Here is a 14915-nt window from a genome sequence, read left to right as displayed (position 1 = left end):
TTCCTTGAATCTGGGAATCCTGACATTGGCCTGACAAAAAGGGGACAGGCGCATCCAGTCCTAGTCACAAATTGGTTGCCAAGGTTGCCCTTCCCCCTCCTGCATCCTGGGCCCTCTACTCCCAATGCCTCTCATCCCACTCCAGGGAATCTGAGCCCCTTCAGAGCTCTCATGGTGGAAGGAGAAGCTTTTGTGACTGAAGCTTTTGTGCTTGGTCTCCTGGGCCCAGCCTAAGGACCTTTTGGGAAGAAGGCTGCTGTTCAGGGTAGGGAAGGAATTACACATAGCACCTTCTCTCAGCATCTTTTCCATGTTACCTACTGCTTTTAAGTCTCTGGTGAGTCCTAAAATCAAGAGATCTCTTTGACTCAGGGGCTTTCCAAGAATTGGGGCACCATTTTTGGGGAAGGTCACTTTGGAGCATCCTGGGGTCTACTCACAGGCTGTCCAATGACTCCTCTGGAATGAGATGGTAGCTCATATCAGCTGTGCATGGTCCAGAACTGAGGGGGAGCCTGGGACTTTTTGATATAATCTTCTACTACCCCTAAATGCACCATCCCCAGTGTGTCTAGAGAGCACTCTCCCCGCTCCCCGGCCTTCACCTTCACCTTACTGGGGCTGGTATACCCTACATGTTGGTGAGGATGCTGTGGTTCTTACCTTGATGTTGTCCTGCCAGCGGTGGGCTTTCTGGAAGTTCTCGGCAGCATCTGCCAGTCTCTGAGGGACAGAGGACAGGGAAGTTAGTTAGAGGCTGAGGTGGGCTGCCTGCTCCATGCATAACCCAAGCCTTCTTTATCTGCAGCACTCCCTGGAGCCAGGCAGCTCAGGGCTTCCTTTTCCCTCATCCCACCAGACCCTCAGAGGTTCCTCAGCTCAGCTAGCTGTGAGGGCACCTCCCTGGCCACTGCTGACTTCCACAGGAGAAGGGATGCTTGTACAGAATGCCCAGAGTGGCTTCTCAGTGAGACTCTCTGCTCTTCAGCCCAGCAGTGTCTCCTGCCCAGAGGATGGCTGGCGCATTCAGGCCTGTGGAAGCCTGAGAGTACTCCAAGCCACCTACACGAAGGTTGGCCTCCCCAGTTGAGGCTGAACCCCACAAATGACAGTGTCTCAGGTATACCTTTACTCCAGCATGCCCGGGCCCATAGCCCATCTCTGCTCACCCAGGCCCACTGGCCTTCTCTCAAGCTTCCTGAGCCCCCTCTCACGGGGTGTCAAGCCCTCTATCCATCACAGCCTATCCCATCCTTTGTGCTGGTTCCAGCGGTTTCTATGCCTGGGAGCAAAGTGACCCTGAGAGCATAGCTGTGTGTCCGTCTGTGCTACACCTGTCACTGGCCACGCTCAGTTCCAGACTATGCTGACGTGTGGAGATGTGGCAGATACAGCCCTGCATTTCACAGATTAGTCTGGAGACCCTGACACAAACAGGAAGAATCACTAGAGCAGGAGTAGCTAGGAGCAGGAGGCTTAGTGCTATGGGAACTCAGCCCATCAGAAATGCTTGTACAGGAGGCCCCAGAACCTGGCCACCCTCTGGGCCTAAGTTGGGGCACCATGGATCCTGTCCCTCAGGAAGTCTTGAGGCTCCCAAGGATGGAACTGAGTCTGGCCTCTGAGGCTTCCTGTAGAGCTGAGTTCACTGATGTCTTGTTAATCCTAATTCCAATCAATATCATGAACTGGCCACTCACCACATGCCACGCCCTCCTGCAGCCATGACACATGTTCATCTGTTACTATTCACAATGTGTCTGACATGGTACCATTATGGCTTCTCCTCAGATGAGGATACCCAAGCATGGACCAGCCAGTAACCTGCCTAGGATCACACAGAGAGCCTAGGTCAGGCTGTGGCCTTGGGCCAGCTCTCATCATCACATCCACCTTGCTCAGCCTATAACTAAGGTCCAAAGGCCACCTGCTGCAGGGCCCTCCATGCCCAAAGAAGCTAGTCCTTCACCCCACCCCGCTCATCCTCTGGGTGGAGTACAGTCTTGCCTCCAGGCCTCCAGCAATCCTCAGAAGGCCCTGGTCCCTTGTTATTCAAGACACCTCATCCCCATCCGTCAATTCAGGCCTGATGTGGCACGTGGGCCCCAGAGAGAGGGTCCAATAAAGCCTGACAGCTGCCTGTTAGGGGAAAACGGGAGACCAGTTTTTTCTTCTTTGAAGCGTGGAACAGTGGGGCAGGGGGGAGTGTGGGAGCCTCATGTGGAACTGAGGCTACCACTCTCCTGGAGCCATGTGAGGGGCTGTCAGAGTCCTCCCCATTTCTGCTGGGCCTGGTTCCCTCTCTTCCTCAGGCCAAGAGCATCGAAGGCTATTAGGCTGGGGTCTGGGAACAGGGTAAGAAAGTTCTTCTTGAGTCAAAGCCCCTCATCTCACAATGCTGACCCTCTCCTGGCCTCCACCTCCTTCTCCTGTCCTCTTCCCACTTTTGCTGCAGGACCTGCTGGGGTGAGACTTATACTGTCCTCTGACCCCCTAACCCAGTCTCACATCTTGGGGCTTCAGGGGGTCACAGGCCTCACATATCTTGCCTCCAATCCTGCTTCTCACCCGAGCATTTCCTTGGGGATGACACTCAATGCATCTGAACTCCAACCACCTCCTCTTGAAACAGGCCCAGCCACCTGGGAACCTCTGTCTCCTACCTCCCACATCTGACATCATCAAACCACCTACTCTTCACCCATTGGTTCAGGCTCTGTCCTGCACCAGGAACCTATGTCCTCTTTTGTCCTTCTATATCTATTCCCTGCTCAACACCTAAAACCTCATCTTAGAGTGTGATTGTGTGGCTGTCCCTTGTCCCTACTTACTGCTCTGCATGTAGAAGATAATGCTTTCTTGAGGTCCTGTAGGGCTCAACTGTGCCTGACTCCTATCTTTCATTTCTATTTTGGGGCTTCCTCTTGGCCTAAATAAAAAAAATAGTCTCCAGACCCCAAACTCCAGGGATGGATGAGGCCCCCAATTCATAAGCCTGCAGTGTCCTTCTATGGAGGAAATTATAGTGCAGCATGTCTAGTTAACAACATTTATCACTACTATTAACTGAATGCCTACTATGTACCAATACCAAGCTCAGCACTTGGCCTGGAAGAACTGTAAAGTATAAGGAGGCAGCCCCTGAAGATGCATTCAAGGGGTGACACTTGAACAATCACTGTGTCCCCTCTTTCCTTACCCAGTGGCCCATTACCTTCCCAGGGACCTAAGAGTGGACCTGGGGTCTCTGTAAGTGTCTGTGGAGGCAACTGTCTTTCATATGGATGAAGTTGGGTCAGAGTGGGTCAAATCTAGCCATAGAAAAGCCACAGGGTAGATGGGACTTCAGACACCAAATTGACACTCATATAAAAATCTCCAAAGCAGGCTACTGTCCTGAGGAACAATCCCTTTTCGTCTCTACATCCACCCCTGGCCAGGGAATGCCAGCTTCTTCACTCTCTCAGGGTGAGAGTCAAAGTCTACAAGAACATGCAGGCCACAGGCCACAGGCCCCTCTGTTTCCAAAAACCTAGAAGAAAAGGCGAGGGAGACCCAGAGAGGGAGGGCCCCAGCCCCAGGCCTCCTTGAGCTCATGGAGTCCCGTGGGCTCAAAGGCCTGGGTCTGCCCGCTGACTCGTGAATAACGGAGTTGCAATAGCCACAGTGAAAGGATTACTTTTAATCCTCAGTAACGATCAAGCCATTATTATTTTTTCGGTGTTACAGATCAATCAGTCCATCCCCGGGCGCTGGACGTGTGGAAACTGCTAAACAGGCAGGCTCGGTGGTGTGGGAGGAAGGGCCAGGCAGCTGGTTGAGGTGGAGGGGGTAGACTACAATTACACAAGGTCCCATTAGGCTGAGGATGAGAGGTGAGAGGCCCAGGACCACCCACAGTATGCACCAGGGGCCCTGAGTGGAGATCACAGCCTGAAGCCCTGGCCTGGGTTCAAAGTGGCTTCTTCAAGCAGTGGCTTCACCTCTCTGGCCTTCATTGCTCTGTGAATTGGAGATAGTGACCGCACCCACTAAGAGGATGGGTAGGTTCGTGGCAATCCCTTTCCTTCAATGTCAACAGCTGCTTTTAGGCAGCCTGACCAATGGGATTTCTCCTGTAGACTTTTGCCCACATCTGGGACTTTCTCTCTTATCTATTCTTTCTGCCAGGTCAGCCCTCTCAGACTGGGCCACTGATACATACTGTGATATCCTCTCTGAAAACTTCCTTTTGCCCTTGTGCATCCCATGGGCTCCCCGCTCTCCTTTGCCAGGCAGGATATGTCCTCAGGCAGGGACCTTTCTGAGCTTAGCCCCACCTGCCTGGCCCAGGCCAGGTACTCAGAGCCTTAGGTTCCTGTATGGGTTCCTCATAGAGCCCAGATCTGTTCAGGCATGGCTGTAAGGCCATGCTTACCCTGCTCCAAGGTTCATCCTCCTAGCACTTCCCTCCCACTGAAAAAAATAACCCTTTCCCGTGTCTTCCTGATGGGCCTGGGCAGGCAGGATGGAAAAGGAAACAGGCCCAGAGGTGAGGGGAGAGTCTACCATGATGCCCAGCACAGCAGGGGTCAAACTGGAGTCACAGCGTGGTCTTGTCTCTGGGGTGCCTGATTGTCTGGGAAAGATGTGCTCATTCCCAGCCCTGACCCCGAGTGCTGGTTCCCCAGGGAGCTGCTCTCTTCTTAGACTCTGAATTCTGCTCTTGGAGCCACCTGCGGTCCCTGATCTTCCTGCTATCAGGCTCCTGCACATGCTACCCCCTCCTATCCACTCCCATCCAGACTCCTCTAGCCTGGTTCACTCTCTCAGCCTTGAAAACTCCTTAACCTCTGCCAGGCCCCGACTTGTCCTCATCACAGCACTCAGGGAATCCTGGGTCTGTCTTCCCCTTGAACACTGAGTTTGGTGGGGGTAGTATGCAGTGGCTCTCAAGTTTACAGTCACCCGGCCATGACATCCAGTAGGTATACAATGAATGTGTGCTAAGTCAAGGTCAGGATGTCTCTGTACCTGTGTGGAGGCCTATGATGAGTCTGGCAGGTGGGAGACCCCAGATGTGTGTCTCTTTTCTTCAGCACTTCTTGAGGGGTGAGGGCTGCTCAAGAGGAGCTACTGCTGTGAAGTCACTGACAGTGCCTTGCCTATCCTGCGACGTCTCCCCATCTTGGTCATGGCATTGGAGGGAACCACAGTAGGCTCATAGCCAAGTCCATCATGATAACAGCGGGCATTTCAGAGGCAATTATAAGAGAGTTTCACTTAACAATCAATTTCCCTCAGCTCCGGGAACTGTTGTTACAAGAAAAGGCAAGAAAAAAGAGGACTGGCAGTGAGCAGGGCTGGCGACAATACTCCCCTGGGGAGCGGCCCCTGCACCAGCACCTTCAAATTTCACTAAGTTAAACATCCTTAGCTTCAGAAGACAACATGAGACAGACAACATGAGATAACAGACAGACAACATAAGGGACCTGGGGCTATCGTGGGCACCCCTCAGAGGCCGACACCTGGAGGGTAAGGACTCTGCATGTTGGAAGGGGATGGGCTGGAGTGTTGGGGGGCTGGAGCCCTCAGGCATGCCATCCTCTTAGAGAGCCCCCTCCTCCTGCCAGGCTTGATGCCCCACTTCTCCTCAGCCTCCTTCCTCCCCGCTTTACCTGGGAGCCCCTTTTCCCAGGGCTGGTGCCCAAGGGGCTGAGGAGTAACTGCCCATCAAATAGGACTTGTTCAACTGTACAGCCCAGAGGGAAAGATAAGAGTCTTTTTTGGACTTAATTATAGATACTCCTGCTTCCAAGAGGATACGAGTGGCTTAGACTAAAAGGCCTAAACTTGTGGGGTGCAGGGTGCTAAGATCTGGGGCTTTGGTGACTGATTCAGGCAGAAGCTATAATGGAGGGGGAGCTATGAGGAGGAAGCTGGGGGCAGCAAGCCCAGGGCAGAGTGCCAGTACCATACAGATGCCCTGAGAACACTGCCAGAGGGCTGGGAAGGAGGTAACAATGACAGGCTAACATAGATATGGCTCCAGCTTATGCCAAGGATTACCAACTGGTGCAGGTAACCCAACACCAGGTGAAGGAATGCAAGACATATAAGAAGTGCATTTTTTTTTCAACTGAGGGAGTGAGGTTTAGAGCACTAGTGCTACTACTTCAGGCCTCTAGTGAGAACACGATACAGGGGGCATCTCCCATCTACCTGCTGCCAAAGACCAGCAATATTGGAGAGTGAACATCCTAGGAAGGGAGTTGGTCTGGACACAGCTGGTTGGTTGGGCTCAGCTGCCTTCCTACTCCCTAGGAATGGTTCCTTTGCAACTTCTTCCAAGAGAGGGGATCAGGAATTGTCCTTCCAGATGCTGCCCTGAGCCCACTCCTCAACCTTGATGTCACTGGGTCCAGATCCCAGGAGGAGGTACCCAGTAGCTCCTGCCTAGCCCAGCCCTCCCCTCTCGCACTGTATCACCTACTTTCCCCCCTAACCGTGGGTTCTGTATTAGCTCTGTATTGTGCACTGATAGATACTAAATACAGATTTCCAATTTCCAGAGCTGTTATGGTCTAATGAGTAAATAATATACATATTTAAAACTGTCTAAAAACATATCTGCATAATTAAAATATCTGCATAATAATGAAGCAAGATACAGCTCAGCAAGGAGGAAGCTGGAGCTCCAGGGCTGACAATAGGGGCAGAAAGGCAGGCAGGGTCAGGAGGGTTCTGGTCTGTTGGTGTCTCCTTCTTATAGCCTTGGCCTTGAATGGGCATTGGTGTGTCTGTCCACATCCTGCTCCAAGCAAGTACATCAGCAGTCAGGAAGCAGGAGAATCCCAGCTTGGCTCCATCTCTGCACAACTTGTGGTCTGGGAGCAGCCTATGCGCTGACAGGCAATGCCTGCTACATAAGGGATGGTCACCTCAATAGCTCTGACTGCTGCCATCCACATTCACACGATGTGCTCAGAGTTTTATGGGTACCACGACCTTCTGAGGGGAGGTCCTGTCCCAACCCCTGATTCTGTTGAGTTCTGAGGGAAGAAGAGACATGATCTACGATGGGCAGAGGGGGGCTGGCCAGGACCCAAGATTATGCATGGTCGGTGATGGGACGCACATTGGCTTTGCTTTCCTGAGGTGCAGGATGCATGTTCAGCCTTGCCTGTCCTGTGAGGCCCCTTCTTTCACTCCCTGCTGCATCTGTACTGGATGTGCTTGGCTCCTGTTCTCACCTATAAAATGGGAAATAGAACCCTATTCTGCCCTCCCAGGGCTGTGGGGAGATGGTCAGAAAGCAGGCATGGATAGAAGGCAGGATGTGGACTCACTTTGGAGTCATAATCCCAGGTTCTGGATTTCCCCTTTCCTTGCTTCACCTGCCCCCCACCCCCCCCGCCAGGGGCCTCCTGACTGTCCCCCATCTTGGTGCACATGGGCCCCCTGACTTTGCCTTGACCTATTTCTTCTGAAGTTTGTGCTAATGGGCTGTCTCTTTCCTCAGCACTACCTTTGCTGGGAGCTGCTATCCACTGCCCCCAGCATCTCAGCCTAACCGCCAACCTGGTCCTGCCACAGCAGGAACCCAGGGCCCAACAGAGTGTCCCCATTCAACCCCACCAAAGTTGTACCATCACTTTTCAAAGACTGTCCCATTGAAGTCCCCATTCCTATGACTCTTTCTCACCTTTCTGGCCAGACCTTTCTAGAGTCCCCCAACCTAACTTTAGAACCCCACACCCAAGCTATCTGGCATGAACTCATTTTCCTGAACCTCCAGAGGCTCTTGTACTCTCACCTTTGCTCCCGTGCCCCTGACAATTTTCTGGATGCCCTGACTATGCCTTCCTTCCTGCTGCCATCCTTGATAGGGGCCCTGTTAACCTCAGCATTCTTCCACCATGCTGACCTTGAACTCTGCCTTCTTGCCATGCTTAGGTTCTGTAGTCTTATTTGTGCTGTGCCCTGAACCTGGACTGATCTTTCTCTTCCCCTCACTGTCCTGTTCCGCCTCATCTTTTAGAGTTGGTCTTTGGGAATCTCCTCCAGGAAGTTTAGTGCCCTGACAGGCTGGGTTCCAGGATCCCTGTGGGGCTCCTATCACTGCATGTGCATCTGACTCCATCCCAAATGTTGTCCCTCAAGGCCAGACACTTGATTCATTGATCTACGTGGCTCCAATGCTGGACACAGGCCAGCTCGGCATAGAAGTGCTGAGTGGCCTCAGGTGCCCATCATGGTCAGTGGAGCAGGGGATGAATCAGGAGGTGCCCTCAGAGGCCTGTTGGCTTGGAGGCCCTGGATTTCCTGGGATAGAGATGACAGAGGCCAGGCCAGTAATAGCACTAATAACAGAGAACATGGATCCAAGATGGTACAGGGGAAGGTACATAGGGTGAGGCTGTGTTGAAGTATGGATATCACTGGTGCCCAGGCAGAGGAGCTCAAGTGGCTGCCTCTGGGGTCTGAACTGCTGATCCTGGACTTTGTGAAAATGCAACCCACCAGTCACATCCAGCTGCTGACAAATCAGCAATGAAATGGTCAGCAAGCAAAAGCCACTGGGTTCTGTGGGAATATAAAGCTGAGGAGGTGGACAGAAGTTGAGTCACTGGGGAGCAGATGTTCCCTGCCTTGGCCTAAGACCAGTGCATTATCATGACCTCACTCGGCATCCTTTTCAAAGAAGTCTTCTCATGTGTCTCTATACCTCACCGTGGCTAAAGGCCAGGACACAGGATGGTGACAGTTCCTACAAGAAGGGATTAATGTGACCTTCTCTCCTTCTTGCCAACAGATATTTATTGAGCACCTATTATGGGCCTGGTCTGTACTAGGCATCAGTGAGCGGGACAGACATGGCAGGGCCCTGCTGTCACGTGGTGTACCACCAGGTGGACCACCTTTTTAATACCCCACCTAACTTCTTCTCACAGCAATTTAGTTCTGCTGACCTGAACACAGACTTGCTAGAGGACTCTGCAGTGACAGCTGCTTAGGTTCGCAAATTCACTGGAGGAATTTAGGGTGCTAGGAAGCCCCTCTGCTAAGGAATGTATTTCTGCCAGAAAGCTGAATCCAAGCCCCCCAACCCAACTAGAGCCTGAGCCCCCACCCGGCCACCATGTTCCCTTCCCATGATGTTATTTTTGTACTTTTTCCTAAAACACAGCCCAAGCAGGCCCTTCTCGACTCTATTAACATTAGGAATCTAATCAGTAATCAGGCAGCTCATAATTTTCTGATTAGCTCTGATTAGGCCCAACCTCAGGAGAAAGAGTGGGACAGTGAAGAGGGAGGCGGGGCTGAATGGGCACCGGAATGTGCTGGAGGGGGCACTGGCCAAGCTGGGGATGGAGGGGAGAGGGGAGAGCCCCAGCACTATTATTTCCTGTCCTGTGGAATAGGCATGGAGTACTAGTCATGAGTTGTACTGGGTCAAAAGATTTTCAGGTCTCAGAGAGCAAGGGCAGCAGGGGAGGGGCCCCTTGCCCACCTTGGTAGCAGGGACTCCATGGCAGGTTGGGCCCCAAATTTTAGGATCCTGGACAGAGACTGGAGGGATGGACAGGGCTGCCAACAGGGTTGGGTTTGGGCAAGAGGGCTGCCAACAGGGTGCCTGAGGTGTTCTGCCTAGGCCCTCCTGGGTCACACTCCAAGAATGACCCCAGGCATAGCCTTGAGTTATGGTGACAGTGACAGTAGGCCTGCTCAGAAGGCTGCAATATGTGACTTTGAACTGGACTAGGGCGACTCTTGATGAGCACCACAGACAAGGCCTGCCTTGATGACCATCACCTTTGAAGTGGAGTCCATGAGGTCAGCAGCCCACTGGCTTCACACACAATATGGTAGTCAAGGTCTGGAGGGCGTTCCTAGGCCACTGTGTCAGTTAGGGACACAGCCTGGACCTGTACTATGGCATTCCAGGCCAGGACTGCCTCTTTCCTGCCTGAGGCCTATTTATCACCTTTTTATCACACTCAGATGGAAATATGATGCTGGCCAAAACAGGCCTCCTAGGCCTGTCCCTCATGAGGCCTGACTTCTGGCCTGTCCCTGGCTAACCATGAAGCCCCTCATCCATTGTACTTCCCTACAGGCTCAGACAGACTCCTTGAAGCCACGTTTTTTTTTTTTTTTTTTTTTTAATTTATTTTTTTAGTTGTAGTTGGACACAATACCTTTATTTTACTTATTTATTTTTATGTGGTGCTGAGGATCGAACCCAGGGTCTCGCACGTGCGAGGCAAGCACTCTCCTGATGAGCCACAACCCCAGTCCCTAAAGCCACATCTTGTAATCCTGTTCAGGATAGGGTCAGAGTGGTCCTGCTCCTGACCCTGGCCTGGGGGGTCATAGGTCGCCGCCTTTTATAGGATGCAACCATATGGGTGACCTTTGATGAAATGCACGAGCCTGTTGGAAGAGATGTGCACAGCTAATACCATGCAAATTGGCACCGAGGCAATCAGTCTGACTCTAAAAGCTGCCCCACCGGCCGCAGGCTGGCTCATTGTCTTTTCTGTCAATTTGCATCTCATTACCCAGAAGGCTGTGCTCGCTGGAGGTTAAAATAAAAAGAGAACCAAGCAAGCCCCACCGTGTCCTGATTCCAGTAGGCCCTGGCCCATGAGTGGGTGAAGGCTACTTGGCAGACTGCTCCAAGAAGTACATTCCACCATTACCCATGCCACTGCCAGAATGTTACTCCCAGTCATCATTACCATCACCCCCATCACCACTGTTGTTCCCTCTTAACTACCACCAATATCCTCATGATCACTCTCAACATTACTTCTGACACCACCAACATGACTTCCATTCTCATTGTCAATGTTATTCCCACCACCATCACCACCATTGGCATCAGCTTCACCAGTGACTTCACCCCCATCATATAGTCATTGTCTCCACATCACTATCACCATCACCACCAACTCCACTGCTAACATCACCTCCATCACCACTTTAACTGTCCCCATCACCTTCATCACTGCCATCGCTATCACCATCACCTCTGTGGCCACCTCTATTAGTGCCTCCTGTCTCCTGGTGATCACCACCACCATGACCTTCCCCACTGCTACCTGCATCATCACCCCTGCACCCCTGAGAAAAGACGGATGAACAGAAACCATTCACTCTTCACCTTTCTCTGTCCATCACCCTCCAGTATCATCAGTGGTTTAGAGAATATGTAAACAAGTGAGTCAGTGATCAGGACCTCACAATCAACCGCAATTGGTCCTGGATACTAGAGCTTGTATCTAGGAGCCTCAGGAAGGAAGGAAGTGGAGTGCTTGTCCACTCTGCCAGAGCTCCTGGAGACAGTGGGGCTTAGTTACTCCCCTGATTCCAGCAGAACCTGGGGCTGAACCAAGAAAGATCAGTGAAAGATCAGGATGTCCTATGGGACAGAGCCAGAAGCTATGTGTGTGATATGAATGGCTGATGCCACTCTCTGAATCTTGATTATCTCATCTCCAAAATGGGGCTTATAGTAGTCAGACCTCCCAGGACTGTGTGAGAAAAAAGGTAGGACAATGTTGAATATCTTGAGTGAGGGTTATGGGTAGATTAAGCCAGGGGTACCTTAAGAAGATGGGGCAGCAGACAAAAATTGAAGGACAAGGCCAAATGGAGGGGGAAAGGAAAGGGATTCCAAGTGGGATCCTCAGTAGGGGCAAAAAATGTGGAAGTGGGAAAGAGTGGGCTTCTCTGTGGGAAGGAGGGCAGGTGAGGCTGAGGCAGTCAGTGCAGGACACGGTGTTTGTGCTCACCAGCATGGCCAAGCTTCTCCCACAGGGTATCATTTCAGTGTTCATTTGTTGTTTCACACAATGCTTCCTCTAAGCCCTGTGAAGCTCAAGTCATTATTCTTTATTCCAAGGCTCAGAGAGGGTGAGTCACTTGCCCAACACCACAGCTATCGAATGGCACAATTCAAACAGGAATCCAACTTTATCCACACCAGGGCTGGGCTCTAACCGTTCTCTGCCTCCCTGGACATCAATGCCGAGAGAGGAGGCTAGACCAAGAAAAAGTCAGGGGTCCATGCAGAGGTCACACAGAAGAGTGGGAATCGGAGCCGGGTCTTTCCAACCTAGATTCGTGCTGTGCTGGGTGTGGATGGTTGAGACCCCACCCTGTTGCTGCCCTGCAGTTTTGATGGTAGTAGCATGGACATCAACCTGGACACAAAGCTGGACATTGGCTGGCTTGGGGGTGATGCTGGGAACCCAGGTTGAGGTGACAGGCAGACAAAGGCCTGGAGGTGGAGGGCAGGGTGGGCACAGCCTGCTGCCAGGTAGAAACGCCCAGTGTAAAAGCTGCTCTGAATACTGGCTGCGTCCTGCTGCTGCAATCAGCCTCGACACTTGGTTATTATGAGGAGTAAAGGCGGCCGGCGGGACAGCTGGAGCCGCGGCGACAACATTTAAGGCGTTTGTCAGAGCTGTGGGACACGGACTGCCAGGCGCTAATGGCTTCTGCACGCTGCTGCCAAGTGAGAGGAGGGTGGGCAAGCGGAGGCGGCCTTGCTCCTGCCTGGGCCTCGTGCCCACCCCACGCTGCGTGGCCACTCCACGACAGGTAGGGCCCACCTGGGCCTTACTGATGCCTAGCAACGGCCACAGAGCCATGGCACCATCTGGAGAGGGTGACGCAGCACTGTGCAGCACATGCTTGCCTATTTAGGGCATTTTTGCCACCTCCATCTCCACTCAAGCTGCGGTCCCTCTCCCCTGGGATGAGGGTCTGGGAATCAGTTCTACACCATGCCATCTCCCAGGAAAGGGACCCCTGAGTCCCAGCTGGTCTTCTCAGCCTCTGGTCTTCTCAGCCCTTTGGATTGGATTTTGTTGGAGAGACCCTTCCTGTGAAGAACCCACACGGAACTTGGATCCATTCTAAGTGACCTCAGCTTTCCTGGCCTTAGTTTTCCTCTCTATAAAATGGGAAAATGGTAGCATTCACCCAGGAAGCCCAGCCATATGAATGAGAAAACACAGGGGAACTGAAGCACTGGACACACAGAGGCCACAGGCACTCGGGTTCACGAAGGCTGGGATAAATTGCTCACCTAGCCTGTGCGAGGGCCTACATTCAATCCCCAGCATCCCCCCAAAAAGGCAGGGTGGGGGTGGCCTGAGTAAGATGTCATCCAGGAGGGAATGTGGACCTCCAGGCTGCCTAGAGGGTGCCCATGGAGGAAGGAGCAGAACAAGCTACAGGGAAGGGGTAGGGGTTTTCTAGGGAAGGGAGACTCATGATCGGGTGCTCCATGGGGCTTTGAGTAAGAAGTACTCCTGAAATAATCAGGTCAGCTGGGAATTCTTGTGCCTGGAGGAGAGCATGTGGAACCTGGTGCCAGCTCTGTCTGTTGTCGGTGGTGATGCCACTGGGCACATGCTGTGCCCTGCTGCTGCTCTCTATTCCTTGGAGGCCCCTACAAAGCAGGTCCCGTTTTTATCCCATTTTGCGGATGGGGAAACAGAGGTTCAGAGGTGGCTACTCAGAAGCTCACCGTGGTAGTGCACTCCCCCAGCTACTCTGGAAGCAGAGGCAGGAGGAGCACAAGTTTGAAGCCAGTCTTAGCAATTGTTACTCGGTTTGGGGTCACAGATCATTGAGGGAAGGGTGTGGTTGTGTCTGGGGGCATGCGGGTATGTCTTCCATCTCTACTCACTGAGCAGCCAAAAGAGACCCTGAGTCCTCTCTGAGGAGGCAATGACCTTCAGATGGCCATGGATAGGTGAACCTGGGTGGGGGAATACTGTATGGCTACAGGAGAGACCCAGGGGACAGGAAGAGACCTTGGCGGCCTGAATTTAAGCTCTAAGGCACTTGTCCTCCTGTGTGGCCTCCAATTCTTGCTGCTTTCTCAGGGTACAGACTTAGGTCAGGGGGGGGCAGAAGAGCCCTCAATTTGTCCATTGCTTTACCAACCTCACAGCCTTCATCCTCACCTGTAATCATTTTATTTTGTTATTGCAACTAACATTACAATGTGGAATAAGACCCTCTGAAGAAGGTCTGGAGTTTTGTGCCCTGCCGAAGGTCACCCAGGGATCTGTGGCCTTTAGGAGCCCTCTTCCACCTGTGGCCAGCTCCCAGCTCTGCTGCCCGGCTCAGCTTGAGACCCTCATGGCATCCAGAGTGGAGTGGGGTACTGTGTGGGCGTGTTTGTTGATGTTCAGTTTAGTGACCCCTTGGAGGTAGTTGCACTTGGCTCTCGAGATTAGTGACCTCTGCCTGAAAGAGGGGCCTGGAGGGGCAGAAGCTCAGGGCCTGACAACCTTCTAGAGGAGCACTCTGGAGTTCTAGGCTGGCTAGACAGGCCCCAGGACAATCCTTACACACTTGCCAAGGACTTACTAAAGTTCTGCCGTGAATCACCCTCACCCCACTTCATAGGTGGAGAAACCAAGGCTCAGGAAAAAGCAGGTCTCCCCTAGGGTGAAGGGTAAGCAGTGAGGCTGAGCATAGAACCTGCTTATTACCTGTGGGTTCACATCCCTTCCCTGAGCCTGCAGGGCTGATGCTCTCAGTCTCAGCACTAAAGAAGGTATTTGAGGCTTCTGGGCCACCTGATTCCCACAGCTCTGTCTGATTCAGGCCTGCTGGCACTCTGGAGCCCTATGTTGCTCCCCTGTACCCAAGGTCACCTCCAAGCAAAAGTGGGGGAAGTGGGCACCCGGTGATGGGAGTCTCTTGGTCCCCCATTGAGGGAGGTATGCTAAGCAGGGGGATGTCAAAGGTCTGTGGCTTTAATGGGGGCTGTGTGTTAAGGGGGCATCTGGCATTTGAATTTGTGGTCAACAGAGTTAGAGAAGGAGGAAGTATGTGTACATGTGGATATGTGCAGGTGTGCAGACATGGAAATATTCACGTGCATGTGAACTCATACGTGA

At 52.5% G+C, this 14915-nt stretch overlaps 1 protein-coding gene across 4 annotated transcripts in view; it reads right to left on the bottom strand.

Annotated features, from left to right (window-relative positions):
- Cacna2d2 (calcium voltage-gated channel auxiliary subunit alpha2delta 2) overlaps nucleotides 1-14915 on the bottom strand; it is a 134718-nt gene that overhangs the window by 30570 nt on the left and 89233 nt on the right. For all 4 annotated transcript variants that reach the window (XM_046431869.2, XM_058574849.1, XM_046431870.2 and 1 more), the window contains exon 4: nucleotides 664-723. In XM_046431869.2, coding sequence (XP_046287825.1) covers nucleotides 664-723 — 60 coding nt within the window. The remainder of the gene's footprint in view (nucleotides 1-663; nucleotides 724-14915) is intronic.

This window comes from Marmota monax, unplaced genomic scaffold (genome assembly GCF_021218885.2).
Source record: "Marmota monax isolate L192 unplaced genomic scaffold, Marmota_monax_Labrador192_F-V1.1 WCK01_AAM20220418_F8-fsc00022, whole genome shotgun sequence".
NCBI classification, from domain to species: Eukaryota; Metazoa; Chordata; class Mammalia; order Rodentia; family Sciuridae; genus Marmota; species Marmota monax.
Note: the sequence above shows the minus strand (reverse complement) of the source record. Positions and strands in the feature narration are given on the sequence as shown.